The sequence below is a fragment of the Sceloporus occidentalis genome, unplaced genomic scaffold (genome assembly GCF_023333645.1).
Source record: "Sceloporus occidentalis isolate IW3139 unplaced genomic scaffold, rSceOcc1.0.p SCAF_192, whole genome shotgun sequence".
In the NCBI taxonomy this organism is placed as follows: Eukaryota; Metazoa; Chordata; class Lepidosauria; order Squamata; family Phrynosomatidae; genus Sceloporus; species Sceloporus occidentalis.
The window spans coordinates 1,060,073-1,082,574 of record NW_028317172.1 but is presented as its reverse complement, the minus strand read 5'-3'; the positions used below and the strand labels follow the sequence as shown (position 1 = coordinate 1,082,574).

General features: G+C 39.8%; 1 protein-coding gene across 5 annotated transcripts in view; it reads left to right on the top strand.

Annotated features, from left to right (window-relative positions):
* Window positions 1–22,502, top strand: part of LOC149278375 (peripheral plasma membrane protein CASK-like) — a 140,850-nt gene that overhangs the window by 9,407 nt on the left and 108,941 nt on the right. For all 5 annotated transcript variants that reach the window (XM_089502052.1, XM_089502050.1, XM_089502051.1 and 2 more), the window contains exon 2: window positions 17,180–17,292. In XM_089502052.1, the coding sequence (XP_089358178.1) occupies window positions 17,180–17,292 (113 nt within the window). The remainder of the gene's footprint in view (window positions 1–17,179; window positions 17,293–22,502) is intronic.

Genomic DNA, 22,502 nt, shown 5'->3' with positions numbered 1-22,502 from the left:
ACCAACTTTTAGTTTAAAAAAAATAAAAATCCTGGCTCCTAACTTTTTTTTTTTACCTGGCGCCTAGATTCACAACAAATTTGTCAAGCCCTGCAATAAGCACAAAGAGGTTTGGTTTGTTGTAGCATGTTCTGCTTTCATAATGGCCAGATGACCCTTCTATGGAGATATTAAAATAGTTGTAACAAGTCTAAAAACTTGTTCAGTTATTGTGCTAAAAAATAGTTTGACGCCACATCCAAAGCGGTATTACACCGTCAGCATTAACCCGTGGAAAAGGCTCGTAAATCGTCTTATGTCTCGAGCATGATTTTCGGTATTTTTCCTTTCTTGCCATTTGAGTACCTTTTTTATAAATCACCTCCCATTGAGACTTTTTTTTCCCCCCTAGTTTGATTTTTATGGACTATTTTGTGAGGATCCGTACTGACAAATCCATTTTAAATTCTATTAAATCCATTTCAATTCCAGGCTGTAACTCTATTGTCAAAAAGTTGAAATCTGTGAATGCTTATGCAAAGTGCTTCAATTCTGTATAATAGGGGCTTGTGATCTGCCCCTTCACTTTAAAACGTGCGGTCTAATCTCATTTAAACAGTATAAGGCGCAGTATCTGGCTCTGCTTCGCCTAGATAATGTTTTTGAGTTAAAAGGGAACTCTCTCTGTACTTTTTATGTCCTTTTCCCATTGTCCTCGGGTTAGAAGTAATGTATAACTTATTTGTTGCAAAAAGTCGCTTAACTGGTAGCTTGTTTTTATTTTTTACGTGATTACTCACCTAACCGTGGTGCTCTATTTTAGACACCAATTCCTTCAACCTGGAGACTTCCTGGATATTGGAGCGCAGCGCCGAGTGTATCATGTGACTTTGTGTGTAGTGTAGTTGTGTAAATATTGATGCCACACGTCACAAAAATAGGAAGATGCAGCTATTTGCGACAAACTACACACCTGATCAAGCTGTTATCACCTCTTAGGGAATGGAGTCCGGTTAGAAATGATTTAGCAATTCAGTGTTTGAATGCTAAATAATGTAAAATTTGAAAATGTTACATAAAAGCAATGAAGCATCCCTTACACAACTGTTCTTTTTCCCCACCTTTTTACCTCCGCCTTCATAACAAAGCGTAATATTTCAAGTAGTTTTTACTGGTATGATGCGCTGGTTCCCTAACCATCGCTTGCTGGTTCCATCCCCGCCTGGTGGTGTTTTTTATTTTTTTATATAGCGCCATGAAATTCTGTAGTGCTGTGCATTTGACACCTCCCCTCTTAAAAGCCAAAATGCCTTGTTTATGGACACAAAAATCCTCTTGTACTAAATGGGGCCTCATTAGTTGGCATTAGTTTAACATTCACTCCACTTATCAGATTCGACTGGAGCTTCATCATCATGTTCCAAAATGGTCTCTCTTTCTGCATTTGGACAATGAGCTTTCAGCCTGGACAAAATTACCTGGAGCTCTTTATCAAGAATTAGCATTTCGCTCTTTAGCCTTTCTCACTGGCAGTTGGTATTTCCATAAAACATTCCCGAATCGGGTCTTTTCCTACCAGCTGACGTTGTCAACCCAGTTAATCAGGAGAACGCAGACCAAACTGTATCTGTGGCAACTGGTAATGGAGCTTTGTGTTATGTTCAAACTTCCCCTTTATTTCTGCTTCTTGTGATTTAGTATGTATTTCCATAGACCCTAAGTGTATCCCATGGTTGTCTGTATATATTTGTCCTCTCCGTTCTGCCCCCTCCTTGCATTGTCACATGGTTTTCACTTTTTAGAACTGCTATTCTCCTCGGCATTTGACATTCGGCAGCAGACCTTAAGAATGTATTGTTATTGCATCCCAGATCTACTAATAAATTGTGCCTGCTAATAAAGGAAACTTTGGGTTTATTTACCAGTACTTCACCGTACATTACAAATCGTCAACACTGACAAGTTCAGCCATCAAGCATGACCTTACCAAAAGTATGTTTAGTTTAGGGAATTTTAGGCCCAGCCTATTTAGTAAATACATTCCTGCTCTTGCTTCAGGTAACAGAAACCTGTTTAGCACATTCTTTATTGACATAGTCCATATGCCATGTACAGAAAAAACAATGACCATTCTTCACAAGGTGAAAATTGAACCCCGAAATTTACTTTTAACCAGAAAACACATTTAATCTTTTGCCTGATGCTATGTACTGTATAAAAGAAATATTTTTATATTTCCTTTTCCTTTTTTTATTTTTTGTAAGATAATTTGTATATCCGCTACCTATTCAGAGAAGTATTGCTATATAGAGAGAAATACTATGTGCAAGAACTGGCAAAGAAGGAGCTTGTGGCAGGCAGGGGGATTCACGTTGACATTTGGGTTTATTCATTAAAGAGAGAGTTGGCAGGAGAGTTTAGAGAAGAACCAAAACTACAGGTCCCCCCCTATCAAAAGGACTGAGCTGAGCGTCTGTAATCCATAATTCAATAGATGAGGAAACTTTGAAGATATCTCACTGTTTAAACTATTATACAGCCCCAGCCAAGGACTTTCTGTAGTAAAAGGTCACTGGGGTTGGCCCTTCATGGTGTATAGTAAAGTCAGATCTGAAACTGCATCTCTCCTACTAACTCTCCCTTTAGTCAATAGGCCCCATTGACTAGTTAAGAGATGAAACATCTTGTAGCTCAGTGCGTGTACATTATGGAGGTCCAACCGGTTTCAAACGAAAGCCATGTCTTGCAAAAACACACGTTTTGTTGGGGGCAACACACACAAGGGAGAGAGATGCTTAAAGTAAAACTGTATTTCACTTCCCCCTTTAAAGCAAATCTGTCATTCCTCCCAAGTCCTACATTTTACAGTTCTGTATACTAAATGATGCTAATGTAGTACTGTTCGGGGCAAACATTCGTATGTCTGGAATGGAAGACTAAAAGTACAAAAAGTGTTATCCACTTAAGTTCAATATGTGTTTGGGTGTATTTCACGGAGTACAACGTGTGTGTGATCTGTTCTGGTGGATGAATAAGCTGCTTGTTCTGTCAATCTCTGTAAATGACGTAGATGCTCATGTAATGATTCTCTGTATTTCGAAGCTCTATTCTATATCGCAACGAGAGTCACAGAGAAGGCCATTGATGATGTGAAAACTATACTTGCTGTGTTTTGGCTACACTTCCAGGGGGAGAAAAAACCACTTGTGTGAGCCATGGAGAAAGTGTTCTCGGGATTTGCATGGTTGTATGGGGGTTCTTTTGGAGAAGCTGCAGTGAACCCAACCCCCTTAGTATATGGAACTCTATCTCCTATTGAAAACTGTGGCAGCGCTTTCTGCAAGCGAAAGTGTTTACAGTTATCTTATATGGTTATCATCAGTGTGTGCTTTACATTGCATTTATTAAAATATAACGATGAACAATCGCCATGCTAAATCTGTGCCACTAACCAACCACATTTTTAGCTTTCGTTGTTTCCTCAACCTTTGTTATGACAAGTCCGGAATATGCTGTTGCAGGAGAGATCACTGTGTGTACTGATAACATGGTCTCTTAGCTGGGATCAAAGCTGCTGGGCCAGGGTTGACAGATTAAATATGACAGACTCTCAAACTATGCAGTCATACTTCTCAGAGGGTTGAAGTGCCCCAACAGGGAATCCCTGGAGGCAGCGAAACCTGCAGGAGTTTCCTGCTGCTGATCACACTTAATGTTTAATCAGGGCTTCCCTGCTGTGCTTCACGGTGTGATCCTTGTATCTGCAGAGAACAGAAGAGTAGATTCACCTCGCTCATTCATATTTACCCCGGAAGCAGGATTCTCTAACAACCCCTGACTCCCTCTGTGAAAGTTATCAATATCTATCTGCCATGTATAGGAAAGACACTGTAGCCATCATGTACAAGTAAAGGCATACAACGGCTAAGAGGACTCAGAATCCCCCGTATGCGTGGCCCAGCCATTCAGCCGAACACATCTCTCCGTAAGTGATATTCTTATTGGCAATCAGTGCTGGCTTGGCAAAATCTGCAAGTGAAGATCCATTCATGTGTGGCAAGCTCTTACAATCATTTCAATGGGAACCCTTTCTTGCCAATAATTTGGCAAAAATCAGGCTGCAGAGGAGAAGGGCAGCTGCAGCTTCTTCCTCGGAGTGTTTTAATATGCATTTTTCCTTAGCTGGGCTGTCGGGGACATTAAATGCCTACAAGTAAAATGCTGTTTTTGTGATCATCGTTTTTGTTATTTAGCCTCCTTGAGTGTCATTACAAGAATTTGAATTTAGTGGCTCCACATTGATTTTGACACTTCCCAGAAGAGATTAAAAAGTATTTGACTAATTTTTAGAGATTTTTTTTTCATTGATTAATTGAAGCCTGCTTATTGTGTGAGCTGCTTCATTTTCTTATTTTTTGTGTTTTTATTGTATTTGGTACATTATCATGTATTTTTTATTTTATGGAAGCTTCAATACGCAAATCCTTAAATCGCATTAGCCTGTTTAATAGTTGTTTATCTGGGTGTAGCCAAAGATTTGCTTTTCCTATTTATAGATGGTAAGCCTATGCTGTATCGCTGAAGGCTTTGTTAGAATTAAGGGTGGTCTTGATCCACATGTCTACATAAATTGCAGTTAAGTGAGACTATTACAATGCTGTACCATGATAAGCAACCTAGTATTCAGATTTTGGCTGATTCTAGAAGTATACTCTAATTGTAGGAGTTTAGTATATGAGGACCGGCTTGGAAATCCTCCATTAAACAATGCTGTTTTTTCTTAAACAAAGATAATTGATGCAACAGTTTTCATACAGTCTCCTTATTTCAAGGGCTCAAATGTAATTGGACTAGGGCTGAAACAACTAATCGATAAAATCGATAATAATCGTTGTAAAATCGATTATAAAAAGGTTTTTTTCAGAGCAAATGCTCTGAAAAACTCCTCTCCTTATATAATCCGACCTCAAACAGAGATCGGATTATAACACTACAATCCAGATCCCCCGCAACGCTGCAGGGGGACCTGGATTCCCCTCACTGTCGGCCGGTCTCTCACTTCCGTCTCTCTCCCCCTTGTATACACCCCTCTGACTCCTCCCCCCTCCCATACATCACTCTGCCTCTCTCCCGACTCGTTACTGACAGGCACAGTCACTGCAGCCTCAGCTTAAGTGAAGGGCAGTAACGGAGGCTGGCTGTGCGCATCGTGCAGACCCCCACCGGCTGACATCATCCTCTCTGTCAGCCGGTGGGGGTCTGCATCGCACAGACAGTCTCCGTTACTCACCTTCACTTACGCTGAGGCTTCTATGAAGCTGCAGTGAAAGTGCCTGTCCGTAACGGAGCCGGGTAGAGAGGCAGAGCGGTGTATGGGAGGGGGGAGGAGGCAGAGGGGAGTATGGGAGGGGGAGGAGCCAGAGTGGTGTATGGGAGGGGGAGGAGCCAGAGTGGTGTATGGGTGAGTTATAGTGGTGTATGGGGGGTATTGTGAATTTCAGGGCATATAGGGGGTATAAGGCATATTGATATTAGGCATATCAGGGGGGGCATAAAAGATATCTGGGGGTAAAAGGTATATCAGGGGGCCAAGTTGCATATAAGGAGTATAAGGCATATCAGGGGCACAGGGGCATATCAGGGGGCACAGTGGAATCTGGCATATGAGGTATAAGGCATATATGGGGGCAGAGTGGCAAGCTGTTGGTCAGATGTCCATAACCGGGGGCAGTTTGGTAAATAAAAAAAATGTAAACAAGGCTTTCTTCTCAGTTTTTATTAAATATGAAAAATAGTTAACATATGAATTATTTACTAATAACTTTGCATTAAAACCTAGTTTGAGAAACACTGTTTGGGTTCTTGTAGCTTTTATTATTATGTCAGTAAAATAAGGTGAATAGAGAGAGAGGCCATTGGGATAAAGAGATGAAAGTGGAAATTGTACGTCTTCTATTACATTATTTTAAATTGAAGAAAATTGCATTTTTTTTAATCCGATTAATCGAAAAAATAATCGGCCAACTAATCGATTATTAAAATAATCGTTAGTTGCAGCCCTAAATTGGACAAATCAACACTTTTGTAAATAATACTTTGCAGGTAATGACTGGTGGCAGAGGCGTATCTAGGGTATGGCAGCTATGGCTCCTGCCATAGGCGCCATTTGAAAGGGGCGCCAGTGAGCGGCTTTCAAACGGCGTCTTTTTTTTTTTTTTTTTTTGATGCGGAGGAGAGAGAGGGGCAGATCATCAGCAGATGATGTTGGTATGCTTCAGATCATGAGCCTTTTCCATTCTTTTTTTCTTCCCATCATTCAAGTACAGGTCAATCTTTGTTTCATCTGTCCAAAGAATGCTGTTCAAGAACTTTTTAATGTTTTTTGGGAAAAGTCCAGTCTGGCCTTCCTGATCTTGATGCTTATGAATGGTTTGCACCTTGTGGTGAACCCCCTATATTTGATCTTGTGAAGTCTTCTCTTTATGGTAGACTTGGATAATAATGCCTACCTCCTGGAGAGTGTTCTTCACCTGGATATTGTGAAAAAAGTTTTTCTTTACCATGGAAAGGATCCTACGATCATCCACCACTGTTGTCTTCCTAGGACACCCAGACCTTTTTGTGTTGCAGAGCTCACCAGTCCATTCAGCCACTCCTAATGTTCCTGCTATCTCTCTAATGGATTTTTTCTTTTGTGCAGCGTACGGATGGCCTGTTTTGTTTGCATTGAGAGCTCCTTTGACCGCATTTTGTGGATTTACAGCAATAACTTTGAAATGCAAATTACACCTTTAATCAGCTCCAGACCTTTTACCTGCTTAATCGGTGAAGGAATAGCCCACCCCTGACCCTGAAACCACTTTTGAGTCAATTGTCCAATTACTTTTAGTCCCTTGAAAAAAGTGCTCTACGTACTAAAGATCTGTAATTACTAAATCTCCAATTTGGATGTGAATGCCCTAAAACTGAAGCTGAGATATTGTATAAGTCCATTATGATTATTTACCTGTAACTTGAAGTTATGTTGGTAAACAGCCGAAATAACAAAACGTGTGTCAGTGTCCAAATATTTCCGGACCTAACTCTATGTACAACATTACATTACGAATAGCCCTTCCCAGGGTTGTGCTACTTCAGATTATCTGAATCATCAGGTATATAGATGGCTAACTGGCCAGAAGGAAGTGGGAATTTACAAGAATTTGGAAATCTCAGGTGACCACTGTTGGTATCTCTTCTGGTAAATTAGCAATTATGTATATGCATGCGAACTGGAACACATTTTACCAATCTTCCGATGTACTGCCAGTTTAATTATTTCTTTTTTATGGTCTGGTGGAAGCGAAACTCTTCATGACATGGCCTCTTCATTGAATCGGTTAAACTCTCCTGTAAGATTCACTATGGCGTGCGTATCCTGCACGGATTCAGTCTTTGGATGTGGAAATATTCAGTGTGGGTAACATTCTGGGGTATTTGCAATATAGAAATTATATGGATCCCAACTTCCTACTGCACACATCGAGCTTTCTCCCTCCAGCTATGAAAAAATATTCACCTTATTCAAAATTCCTTCTAGTAAAATAATAACTTTGATCCTGTTTATGAGCGACAACTTAGGGAGATGGCTCTCAGATTTAAATAAAGAGGCTATATAGAAAGGGTGATTTCAGCTGCCCTATTGCCCTGGTGGTTTTCAAGAGCCATTTTAATACAGCTTCCTGTGCTTTTTAAAAGGATTAAATTTGAATATTATAGCATGTGTAAAACCTTACCACTGGCGTGGAAAGATTCTCCTCTGTTTTGCTACAAAAGATGAGCTAATCTATGGGATATATTAGTACCAACAGATCGTGTGTTGTGTGGAGATCTGTGTAAAATGTTCACATATGATGTCCAACACATTTTTAACAATCTCATAATGGTAAAAGCTTCAAGATCACCTGGCCCTGTAGTCTCTCATATTGGTAAGCCCAATCTAATGCTAAAGGCAGCGGATCAAGGGACATAGATCATCAACCAGAACCGCTTAACGAGAGCAGAAAATGGACAAACCGAGCCCAGGTATTTTATTCAATTCCGCCCTCAATTGGGTCAGCTTCAGTTTGTGGCAGTTTCTGCAGCCAGGGCTCTCCTTCAGTGGTAGATCTGCTAGACCCACCCTTCGAACACAGTCGCCCCGAAAGTCTCTTAAATGAACAGTCATGTGCTGCTTTTCTCCTTTTGTGTTAATGATCTTGTGGTACTTAAGGCATGCCTTTAAAAAGCAGTTACTTTTTATTATGAAAACTGCTTTTGAGTGTGTGGGAATCGTGTATGTGTATGACTGATGGACAGTGGTCAGTAACTTGATTTATAGTGCATGTTTAGTGGTGTCCGAGGTAACAGCCGCATATGTCCGCATTTCTGCATGGTCACGGGTTGCTACGGTAACGTGTGGACAGTCCCATATTCCGCGTTGTGGTTATAGAAGTATTTCCGTATAGTCCAATGTTGTGGTGCGGGATATTATAACGGTGAGATTTCACTGTGGTAAGCTGTTTCCTGGGTCATGCTCAAAATACATTATGGGGACAAGAAAGGCCATGAAAATCCCTTCCACTTTAAATTTAGTAATAACTGAGGCATTGCTATACACTAACCTATGTCCACCAGGCAAGCCCAGAGACTTGTTTTTCCTTTTATGTTTCCTGTGTACATAAGATGTAACGTGCAATTTTGGTCATCTGGTCAAAGGCTTTAGTGAGGCCTACTGATTTTTGTTTCATAAAAAGCTCAGTAAGTGTTCGTGTAAACGTCCTTTATCCACTGACCTGGAAGATGGCATTGTTATCAGTCACATGGCTTTCACTGATTGAACACCACACTATGCTGAGTTTTATTTTTGTGGTAATGCCAGTGAGGTCCATTCCCATTCAAACTTTAATTAGTAAGGGTGTCTGGCTGAGTGATTAGCACTGAGACATGTTAATTGCCTCAAGGCAGTATGATAAGGAATCAGGGTGTTTGTAGTGGTTTGGGTTAAGATAACAAAATTGCAACGCATAAATGGCTCCTATGCAGCTGTCTGATAGTCCTACAAAAAATCAGAACAATTTAATTTGTAGTTAATAACAAATCCCTATATAATATACCGCATTGGCTCGAATATAGGCCGCACCCTAAAAGTTTGGTGCTATTTTAAAGAAAAATGTATTCTTAAAGAAAAAAATACACAGTGGAATGGTAAAATAGCATTTTACCTAATACACAAATACATGTATTTTAACATTTTTTGGTATCTATTATGCAGTTAGTAAGCATGTTATATATAAAGAGAAATTTTGAAATCCAATAGTGATTTTAAGCCCCCCCCCTAATTCATAGTGCACCTTACTTATAGATATTCCACTCTGTCTCCCTAGAAATGCCACTCTGCTCCCTAGATATGCCACCCCCTGACTTACCAATGCACCCCCAGACTCCCTGGTATATTAGCAGGCCAGCAGGTGGGCGTCCTCCACTGCCGGCACTTCCGCCGGGTCTTCTATGACGGAGAAGCACCGGCGGAAGTGCCGACAGCGGAGGTTGTCTATGTGCATCGCTGCAACTGGTGAACGTCTGCGCGATGCGCTAAGACAACCTCCGCTGCCAACACTTCCACTGGGGCTTCTATGTTGGAGCACAGGAAGGTTATGTCATGCCGGTGCTCCACCATAGAAGCCCCGACGGAATTGCCGGCAGAGGAGGTTGTCTACGCACATTGTGCAGACGTCCACCGGTTGCTGGAGAGTAGGATCCAGGTCCCCTGAAGCGCAGGGCAAATACGGTATATTTTATACACATCCATCCCCAATTAGTTATCTCTGCAATAATTCTGTTAACTTGCTGATCCTTTTTGGTAAATCAATATCTATAGGTAGTTTCTATAACATAATTTACTAATGCTAAAAGGCGTGGTTGTGGCATTCCCCAGAATAATGCTTTTGTAACCAAAAGTTTCTGTTTTATACTCTGAATCATTCAGCAGGGTTAGTTTATTACATAAAAAAATCTTACAAAGAATACACACATGTATTCAGAGAAGAACCGACCAGTTGTCCTTCATCTCTGTTTAATATAAATGTGTGCAATGAAAGTCTGGTTTTTGGAGTCCTGGTTTAAATTTTACGTTTGACGCTTAAAACACATCAGTGTCTAAAGGATGAAAGCATATACAGTCATGTAAAATCTTAATACTATTAACAGCTGGTGAGCATCTGGGAAGAGAGGAATTTGAAATACAATATGTCCAGGAAGAGAGATGCTAAACAAGTAATTGGAGATGGAACAATAAATTGGCAAGTTTGAATGTTAGCGGTGGATGCAGGCAAAGAACGGGGGTGTAGAAAACGAACTTGAAAGATTTTGAAATCATAAGACACTATAGTTTTGCATGCATGTAAACATTAATTTCCTAGCCACAGATAGTAAATGGGCCTTTTTAAAGCATATATTTCTGCCAAAGAAACGTTTCCAATAGATTAACCTTCATACGAAAGAAAACTAAATGGCCAATCTTCATAGGGGTTAATGTAGTTGTATTCATTTACATATAAAATGGCAACACCCCGAAAAACCAGGTTTGCTAAAATAGAAACGACTTTCTTTAACCCCTTAAGGACAATGGGCGGCCCCTAAAGCCATTGAAAACAATGCATTTTGTGCCCGTACCTGTAGGGGCTTTGTCATTAAGGGGTTAAATATTTTGCAGGCCTACATAAAGATGAAAATGTGCACCGTTCCCTGAATTGTTCTAAAAACGTATGTGGGCAATGTTTGGTTGTGTGGGTAAACTTTGCAACTTTGCCTCTTTTATATACAAAACCAATTTGTACAATTGTATAAAAATAACAGGCAGACAAACAAAACACCTTGGAATGGCTCCACTTTGTACTCTGCCAGAGATAATCCAAATACTGCCTCACATAGTATGTTAGTTCCTTCACCTCTTCTTAGAACATTGTTCTGGAACTCTTGAGGAGTACTCTGACGATTAAGACTACAATTCATGTTCTTAGAGGGCAGCATTTTCCATCTTGCTACTCTGCCATTGACGCCATGTCGGCTAAAGTCTGTGCATGACTTCACCATTGACACAAGCAAAGATAGGCCTGCAGATCCATGAATGATGAATTTGGTTCCTTTTGTGACTGTTACACCTTGGTTTTTAGGAGATTTTGGCAGGATGACCTGACATTCCAGGCAAACATGCATTTAGAACCATTTTGGAATGTCTTTTGAGACTGTGGGTTTGGAACCTGCTGACAACTTCAGTCTCGATGGCCAGTGGTTGAACAGTTCTGTAAAAAATTGGTCACAACCACATCTAACCCTAGCAATCATACCTTTTAAATGGGGGTGGGGGGGTATTCACCGCTGAAGCTGACACCGTAACTAACGTGCACAGTTTGGTAAATCTTTAGCTTTAAACCTGGACCTTGATCTTATACTTTAACACCTGTACTACACCAATCAGCAATATTGTGTAGGTCCCACTTTTTTTCTGACACCTTTATATCAGAACCAGCATTAACTTTTTTTCAGAAGTGTGATAGGTACTGACCACTGCAGACCGGAAACACATGCTCTGACACGGTCATCTATCCATCACGATCTGGCCTCAGATCCTTACGCTTGCCATTTTTCCTGCTTCGAACATGTCAACTTTGAGGATGAAAATGTTCACTGGCTGCCTAATATATCCCACCCACTGACAGGTTCCATGAAAACAAGATTATCTGTGTTGTTGACGTTACCTATCAGTGGTCATAATGTTATGGCTGTCCCTCTCTTAAAATGACCATGGGTCTGCTTATTCCAGCTTTTCGTAACAGTCTTAAGGAAAAAGGTTCATGTATTAAACCAATAGTCCGTGGTGTATGGGTGTATACCATCTGGCTGCAGTATTTCAGTTTGCTGTGGGTAATTTGTTTTTGGATGCCAAAAGCATGTTTGTGTAATTTTGGAGCAATTAATTAGAAAACTTTCCGACTCTGGAACTTTATTTGTATATGAGAACCCATCTGCTTTTTTATCTCGCCTTGGAAATGTTGAAATTGTAGCATATTTAGTGTGTGTGGTTATGTGTGCTTAAATGTCTGAGTGTCAATAGATTAAATGAGGGAACACGTGTTTTTATTATTTTTGGGCATTCCAGTCCATGTTAAACTCTCTTTTGAGTCAATTTTGGCTCAGTACAGTTAATTTTACCCCCCCCCTGCAGATATATGGAGTCATTCTTTGGTTTAGTTTTGCTTCTTGCACATACTCTGTAGCACTCCTGTGTGTGTATATTGTGTATATATGTATGCGTGTGTGCGCGTATGTATGTATTTGTGATTAAATATGCATAGTATATTTTTACTCAATTAACTATTTCTAGTTATCTTTTGTATCCATTGCACTGTTTTGTAGTAACAAGTAAAGAAAGCTATATTTTTTTTTTTTATAACAAATGCTTAACCTTAACCACACTTTAAAAAAAAAATATATATATATATAACAATATAGTCATACATTAATATATATATACCGTATTTGCTCGATTATAAGACGACCCTGATTATAAGACGACCCCCCAAAATCTGAATATTAATTTATGGAAAAAAGCCTGAATATAAGACGACCCTATAGGAAAAACGTTTTACCAGTAAATGTTAATTCATGTAAACTGTGAACAATTGTTTGTTAATAAAAGCTACGATTGAGAAAAATATTTTTTTTATTTACTTTTTTTCAACCTGCCCCCTCCAGTTATGCACATCTGCCCCCAGGCTTGCCACTCTGCCCCCAGGCTTGCCACTCTGCCCCCAGGCTTGCCACTCTGCCCCAGGAATGCCTTATACCCCATATATGCCACTGTGCCCCATGATATGCCTTTTGACCCCCTATGTGCCACTCTGCCTCCAGAAATGCTTTATACCCCTACATGCCACTCTGGCATTTAGGGGGTTAAAAGGCATATTATGGGGCAGAGTGTCATATAGGGAGGTATAGGGCATTTCAGGAGGCAGAGTGGCGTATAGAGGGTTAAAAGGCATTTCTGGAGGCATAGTGGCATTTCACAGAGCACTCTGCCTCCAGAAATGCCTTATGCCCCCCATTTAACACTCCCTCCCTCCTCCAAACTTACCGGTGCTTCTGAGTCCCCCGGTGCTTGGTCTGGGCAGCGTGTAGAGCTCTACGCGATTCGCATAGACAACTTCCGCTCTACACGCTGCCCGGACTAAGCACCGGGGACTCAGAAGCACTGGTAAGTTGGGGGGGGGGCATAACACAGGAGGATCCAGGTCCCCTGCATCGCTGCAGGGGATCTGGATCTTAGCCTCATAGTCAGACCTATTTGAGGTCTGATTTTAAGACGACCCCGATTATAAGACGTATTTTTGCTCTGGAAAAAACCTCGTCTTGTAATCGAGCAAATGCGGTAATTACTCTTCTGATCCTTTTTGTTTAGATGTTGTGCTTGTTGGTAGCAGGGATTAAAAGATGATTTCAGAAAGTGCAGACCCAGTGTCTAAGGCAGCATCTCTTAAAAAAACAAACAAAAAAAACAAAAAAACGGGTAAAAGCTGCCATCCCCAGGCTCGCAGGTTCATATTTCCTTTTAAAACCTAATGTGCACTTAATTTCCATATATTTTTGCTGTTACAAAATTAGTGAAGACATTGACATTTTTTTTCTCTAAATCTTCTTTACAATGCAGAGGATATTCCTTTGTTCGCGGCTTGAGCAATCTCATGCACCCATCCCCGCCTAAAATTCCCCTCTTTGTATTGATGTCTGTGAGTCACTTGTGTGATACCACTTTTTTTGTGGTATGGAAGGGCCGTTCTGGGGTTTATGCACTGAAGGGAGAGTTGTGTGTTTTGTGTTTGTAGTTGTGTATCCGGCTTCACTGTACATTATGGACATCCAACTCCAATGAGCTCCTGTTGCAGGAAGAGCCTGGCTGGCCTTGTATTGTAGGTTTTTCTTTATTTTAAGTACCAAATTTCCCCACACGTTCAATTTATACATTATACAGGACCTGCTCACTTCGTGGTGCTGGAAACAATTGCAAGTGTTGACTCTAAATAATGAATAGTGAAATGAGTTGAGTCCATGCATTTCCAGGCAACTCATATATATATATATAATCTTTCAACTGAAGGGATGCACCTAAAAAACATCTCTCGTATCCGCCCATTCCTCACCCAGGAATCCACAAAAACCCTGGTTCATTCCCTTATCATTTCCCGTCTTGACTACTGCAACACTCTTCTGGTTGGCACTCCACCGTCTCGACTCTCTCCTCTACAGTCTATCCTAAATGCCGCTGCTAGGCTCATCTTCCTTGCATGTCGCTCCTCTTCTGCTTCCCCCCTCTGTGAAATCCTCCACTGGCTCCCAATTACCTTTAGAATTAAATTTAAGATCCTGGTACAAACATATAAGGCCCTCCCCATAACACTGCTCCTCTGTACATTTCTGACCTCATTAGCAAATACTCTTCTACTCGATCCCTACGTTCCTCCCATGGGCTAAGGCTCTCCTCCTCACTCATCACCTCTTCCTTTTCCCGTCTACAAGATTTCAATCGGGCTGCCCCATATCTCTGGAATCTACTCCCAAGGAACCTTCAGCTTTCACTCTCCCTCCCAACATTCAAGAAACATCTCAAAACCCACTTCAGAGAAGCCGCACCATCTTAGCTGCTAGAACTTCCTTGTCATTGATACAACAACCACACTACCTCTCACCCCTTTCTCTGTGCCGTATGTTTGTCACCCCATTTCCCTCTAGATTGTAAGCTTGCGAGCAGAGCTCTCTCCACCGAATGTATCGGTTTGTCTTAGTCTGTCACTTCTTGTCTTGTCATATGCCTTGAATTTATGTATTGTATTAAGCGCTGCGTAAACTGTTGGCGCTATATAAATAAAGGATAATAATAATAAATTAATACATAGTTTATCCAGAGAATAAATTCAGACACACTAGGCCATAAACCTGAACTATAATAACTGATGGAACGTCCATATGGTTAGTCTTAGGCAATGGAGCTATGCAATCACTTCATTTCAGTGAATACAATTACAAAATGTAGGGAACTCTGGTTTTGAGACTGGTTACTTGACCTTAAGCTTATGAAGACTGAACATGCAGCTTTTTTGCTAATGCCTCCTCTATAATTACGTTATAGTTTCGCCAGCCCTGTTCTGCCAGTGTTATTTTTGCATCGTGTTATCCACCTCCTGTTCCATATTTTGCATGCAAAAGGGACATTAATTTCCCGAACTGTAAGTATATTGTGATTACCACTAAGTTACCCATGAAACTGGCATGAATATAACTGGGTACACTTGATGTTGCAAGCATTTTTAAAGCCGTATTTTACACTAATTGGGAAGCAAGATCTACCAGCGTATTACTTTTATTGTGATGTGTTTTTATATTGGTTCCTAAAAACCCATCTGTTTTCATGGTGCAAAAGTCTATTATAGCACGTTCTTAAATATGCTTTCTGCAGAACTGACACACCACAATGACTTTAACAGGCAATTTAAAAATGTATTTATAATTTAACATTTATTAGTTAAGCATTTCAAAGCCAGATGCTGGAACAATGTTATATTTGAGCTATTCATTTTTTCACCAATGTAATCTTAAAACGTCCTCACAGAAATAATCCGGGTCTTCCCGTGTTTATGATTGAGTATAAATCATGGTCAGGAAGCTTGTCCCTGTTGGTTTCTGTAAGCCGACAAATTTCGGTTGGGTCGAGGAGCTAGCTTTTTTATTTTTCTGGTGCCCGGGGTTTGTCAAGCCTTGCCGTCCACTAACGTACATTTACACACTCTAATATCATACAGTATATTATGCTCATGTACGTACACACATAACAGCATCCACTAATACACGCTAACACTGTATGCATACATATACACACATGCCGTACTGTCACATAAACACCATACACGCTAGCACTACTCTTGCATACCTGCACCCACACATGCTGGCTAACACACTATATATATATATATATATATATATATATATATATATATATATATATATATATATATATATATATATATATATATATATATATATATATATATATATATATATATATATATATATATTACACACTATGGACACACACACACACACAGTCTGACAATACAGCAGACATACTGACTATGGCACTATATATTTACACACATACACACTGTAACTACATTATACACACAAACACTCACAGAATATACATTACAGTATGCATACACACTCACATGCAGTATTTTCCCTCTCTCTTTTCACCTTGTGGAGACCAGTCATGGCATGCGCTACACCACACACCTGCCAGAAAGCATAGGGTGCCGGATTCATGATGGCAACCCAGCAAAACCCTGGATTCTAATAGATATGGCGGATTCTAATAGATATGGCGGATTCTAATAGATATGGCGGATTCTAATAGATATGGCGGATTCTAATAGATATGGCGGATTCTAATAGATATGGCGGATTCTAATAGATATGGCGGATTCTAATAGAGATGGTTTGTTGAGCCCTGCTGTAAATACTGATTTGGTTTTTTTTCCCCGTTTTGGAAGAATTTATATTAAAGTACTAAGAGTACTTTAATATGCTTTCTTCTACCACAAGGGTGTCGGGTACATTAGACTCTCCCTGTAAATAAATTTGGCTAACAATCACATTATGTCTGGACAACCTCCTTGTATAAATAGGTTGTTTATCAAACGTATCTACTTCTAGTAGTTGAGCTCCTCATGGCACGCACAATATATTCTTCTGGAAGAAAAAACTAGTTTGTATAACTTTGAAATACGTTTTCCCAAAGTGTATTGGTGATGGTGGTATTGACTTGTTTGGCAATTTTAATTATCTGGATACCATGTTTTTGCCTCATTTGTTGGGTTGCCTGTCACAAAACGTATTTTTACTTGTTATGAGTCAATGTCCATTGTCTCGTATGCCTTCCGTGCAATAAAATGGTTTCTTGGTATCGCAGTTATGAAGGCCATACTTGAGCAGAACTGATAATGGACCATGAATATTTCAACTTTCATTTTTGTACATCTTGTGTTGTCACAAAAAATACAAAGCAATAAACAACCAAAATTATGTACAGAAGCCTAATATTAACCTTTCGCTCTGTTTTTTTCCCCCCCAGGGGTCCATTCAGTGTCGTACGAAGATGTATCAACCGAGATACTGGACAGCAGTTTGCTGTGAAAATTGTGGATGTTGCAAAGTTCACATCAAGCCCGGGTTTAAGCACAGAAGGTAATTTTTAATGTTCAGTCTCAAATGATGCAACTGTTTGCTGGTACTTGTGCTGTGACTTTATCTGTTAGCAGGAAAGTCATTCAATTCTGGGAGCAAGATGTTCCTTGGTGTGCTTAGACACATCGCCAAAGAAGAATGCATGTTAAAGTACTTAGTGCTTCAATATGCATTCATTACCTTAACAAAAAAGCTGGAAGCTTTTAAAAGCAGCCGCAGCATAGCACTCATATGTTCTCCATTTGCTCCTGCTTTGGCTGCTTAGATCAATTGGAGTGCTATCTGAATGTGGGGGGGGGGGTCTTCATAGGCCCCTGGAAATCCCAACCTGCTGACAGTACCTCATGCGCACTCGGGAGCTGGTGATGTGTTGTGGTACGGTGCAAATGTTTAGTGGGCATTCTGATAATGCACTGGGGAAAATGTTAAACTGCATAATAAAGTGCATTGGCCTGCATATTATGCCTGGGGTATCCCTTTAATACATTCAATGGGGCAAACCTGTTACAGCTGGCTGTGTGGAGTGACGTTCATGCACTATGGGAACATTGTTTTTGAAACATTGCCATCAGTAACATCACTTTTTACCTTTTTATTTGCAATTACACCTGCAACCACCAGGGGGTTCTAATGTAGCACACATGTTACAACCTTTTTACCACATATGCTCATTTCTATGCCCCTTCTGTGGACTTCCATTTTCTCAGTTGCATGCAATGGACAACACTGGAAAGTGCCTTGTCAACACATGAGGTCTGTATGTTAAACATGTCCTTGGGTCTACTCTATTTTCACTGCGCTTCTGCTGGTCTCTGCCAGTCACTTGCTCCTACATCATTTGGGTATTGGGGATTGCTTTCTTTTTCTGACAATTGCTTTATTTAGCTATTAGATTCAAACAGCAAATAAATGGATGCAGAAAGTTTTGTTGTTTTTTTTTTGTCACATCTATACAAACCACCCAGCCACGGTTCCCAAAATGTTGCTAGCATCAAACTTTCTTCTCACCTGTTGATCTTTTATAGATCTCTCTCCTGCTAGCTTCTTTTTGTACGGATTCTAAACCCTTCATAGGTTTGTTCAGTTTTGTTAATTACCTTCCAACGGTTAGAGGTATTCATTAGAATCCCCACTATGCAGGAGCTTGCACATATGGTTAGAGGGATTCATCACAATCCCCACCTATACATTCGTTTCCCCAGCTTGTTTTCTTTCAGAAAATGTGTTCCATTGAATGCAGCTCCTGCTTATCGGTGCTCATGAGTGGCATACTAACTTCCAGCTGAGACACATTCAGGGGATCTAATGAGATTTCTCATGTGCATGCGCAAAAAAATCACTCCCACTGATTTCATTGAGACAGCTTTTTTGGCAGCGTTTTCTGCTTGTAGCATCCAAAAGTGTTAATTAAGGCTTATGCTGCAGCATCTTCAGAAGTGGCCTTTTATTTCTTATAAATGGATAGTAAGGTGCTTTTAGTGAATCTGTTTGTGACACTAAACCCTTCCTTTAATAGCTGACCAGGTCCTCTGCACAGCCCCAAGAGATAAACTGGCATCTCTCCCACAGGGCTCCACCATCATGCGTGGAGACAGAAGTGAAAGGACATGGTGTGGGAATAGGGACAACTGTTACTTTTAACTGGTTAGCACTGTGCTTCACTTTTTTGGAAAAAATGCAACCCGTCTTATAAATTGACATGGCCGCTTCCGATTATTTATATATATATATATATATTTTGTCTTCAAGAAAATGTTCTTGATGCTTTCCTGGTGGTAGTTATTTGGGCAAATTGGCAGACATAAAATATCTTAAGTAGTAGGTTTCTGGTGTGGTTTTTTTTGTATTCTGTAAAGTTTACCAAAAATGTTCTGGAGAAGCCAATAAACATTGGTAAAACAATCAACCAATTACTTCTTAACGGTCCCAGAACGAAATCTAATTTCCTGGCTTGTAACCCCGCTTGACAGCTTGAAAATGTAATGCAGGTTAAATTCTATCAAGACTTGATATTGGTATTCATGGTCCTTGCTTACCTTGTGTATTCAGTTCCTGTAATGCTGACATTTATCAGATGTAATGCAATCTATTGACATCTTGTCACTGTTCAAGCATCTGCATGTTCTCCTAAACTAATGCCACGTCGAAGAGGATTTGTGTCGATGACACACTAGGTGTTCTATTGCATTCTGCTGGATTCTTTTATTTGCTTCCTGTGCAAGTCAACATTCAAAAGCAAAGGGCACGAGTATAGTTTGTGTATTAAAGTTTTTACAAATAGTAATAGGTTTTTCTGAAATGACCCTGTTGCTACTGGTAGTTTTTGGCAACATTTTCAGGGATACAGAACAGAATGCCTGAAACTGCCCCAGTAACCATTGAAATTGCTGGGAAGTATTCTATACCATATGTATATATGTACATAGTATGTACCATACTATATGTGCTTATGAATGAAATATATATATATATATATATTTGTTTTATATTTGCTTCTCCAAATGCCCTTTGATCATCTAAACCAGCAATGGTTCACTTGTTTATGTTCCTGATGGCTAGCACCTGTCTCTTGGCAGACAGCACTCCCAATGTTTTCTTCCCCAAATGCAGCATTGAGAATCAGTTACTGACGCCTGGGTGCAAAATGTTTGCTGACTTCAGGTGGGTGAGGCAATATTGCCAACTCCTCCCCGTAACAAACATAACCCCTCTAACCACACTCATTTTATATTGCAGCCGATCCACCTCTTTTGGCTGCCCGACCTCACCATGTAACATGCCACTCACTTCCCACAGTGCCAGCTTTGTTTTCGAACAGCTTGTCAGTGCCATTTGTGGGCCCAAACAAGTCATCAATGCCATCTTTGCACCCCCAATACCGTTACACTAAATGTGTCTGACATCTAGTACTCTGACTTTAAAGAAGCCACTGAGCGAGAAGGACAAAGCCATAGGTGGCTCCCTTTATGCCCAAGGCAAGAACAGAAAATAGTGCCCTCCCTGACTATATCTTTACAGAAGTTATTTCGAGATAAGCAGACAAATGACTAATAATAACAATAACATGGTATTAGAACTTCAGAAAGTAAAAAAATAGTTTCCCCCAAATGTATTCACATTTTGACACTGAGGGTGGCACAGCATAACTCCCATCAATATATACTTTGCCAGATACTGATGTTGTTACAGCCTATGTGGAAAAACTACCTTAATTATTTTCTTTTTTGCCATTTTGGCTTTATTTTTGTTGAATAAATCATGACAGTATAATATGTCATGTGTTGTATTTACCTAATGTTTAGACCTTCTAAGGAACAGATGATTATGTCCTGATATACAAAAACATAGAATTCAGAGGGTGTATGTTCTTTTACACCTTTTTTTACACCAATTAGTTGTAGGTAAAACATGTGTGCAATACATTACGAAGAGCCAGTTTAGTCAATTTCAGCGGGAATGAGAATCATGGTATAGATTGTCAAAAAATATCCTTACAACTAGCAAAGTCCACCTATAAAGATTGTGAGAGGGAAAAAAAACTAAAAACACACAAAACACCTTCTATGGCTTTATAGGTTGTGTAACCTATACATTGCATTGTGAGACTATATAGATAAACAAAAGTGAGAAATAACGGTGGCCATGCAGCTAGTAAACAACTAAATGGATGGAAGGGAGTATGCATAGATCCTTCCCTTTACAGATATGCCTTCTTGATGCAAACTTTTCCTCTGATTCTCATACAATGTGCAGCATAGGAATAAAAGCAAGCAGGGTGCCGAGTTGTATATCTGTAGAGCCATTAGTAGCAGAAAAGGGCATGTGGATACGCCATAGATGTCTGGTCAGACCTCAATAGTGTGTATAGTTCTGCAGACACCATCTGTAGACATACACCCCTTGTCACGAAAGAGTAAAATTTGGGAGACGAGTAGGGAATGGATCTGAAATGTTTAAATACATAATGGGGATCAAAAATACAAGCAGCGACTGAAGTCTCCTGTAAATAGATTTACTAGTTTTAGTTTGTAGAGGGTGTAGTAATAGTTACCCTGTATGGTTCTTACCCGCCGTCAAATTTTATGTCTTTCTTTATTATAATTACATACAACATTCTATCCAGTAAGTCAAAATATTTATTACACAAACTTACGTTGATGTGTATTTATAAAATTTGGGCATTCTGAGATCAGTCAACCAAAATTATCTGTAAATCAGTAGAAGTCCAGAAAATCAGACCAATGGCTCTTGTTCCCGTGTACTTTGTATCACATTAATAACACTAAACCAAGATACATGGGGGAAAAATGCAACAATGGTAGGGCAAGCAGAGGAATACACATTAAAATACCTACGCCACTTGAACCCTGGGTGGAGGGGGCTTTGATCTGGATTCACGAGATTTGGTGCAGAAGAGGGACATGAAGATCATTGCTGGTATCTGCTTACTGACATCGCCAGCATAACGGTATTGCTGTTATAGCGAGTGCTCTGAGCTGCATGACCTCTTATAAGAGCGTGTTAAATGTATCTACAAAATACAAGAAAACCAGAAAAGTGGCTTTTGGCGCTAAATGAGTGTACCTTTTTATCTTTTTTTTTTTTTTTCTCTTGAAGGTAAAATAATTGACAAAAAAGGTTACAAAATGATGAGAATAAAAGTTCTTATATCTTTCCTGCCGAGTAGTGAATATTACAGCTTTTCTTTGTCCGTTTTGTGTCTGTTCCCAGTGCAGAAACCAAATACGATTAAGTGTAAACCATACCCTAATAATCGCTTTAGACAGACACACCAAAGGACCCATGCCATTATTATAAAAAATAATTAAGCTCACAGGATTACAATGCTGAAATAATTATTTCCCCTTTTAGCCCTGAACTTGACAATATATGTTAGTTACAGTGATTGCCCAGATTTTCTCTGTTGGCTTAAAAAAAACAACAAAAAAAACTCGATTAACAGAGCCTATATAAAATCAAACTAAATTATATCTGTGATATATAATGTGTATGGGGTTATCTATGTATGCAATCTGGCTTTGTGTATACAATAAATGAAGGAAGTTTTCGTTACAGCATTTTTGTTAGGGGTCCCTTTGAAAACATTATTCTCCCCCTTAAGCATACGATACAGTGCTGTACACAACAATGTAGGTTAGCGTTGACTAAAATCTGGTTTTTAGCTCATTTGTTGATTATTTAATCCAAAA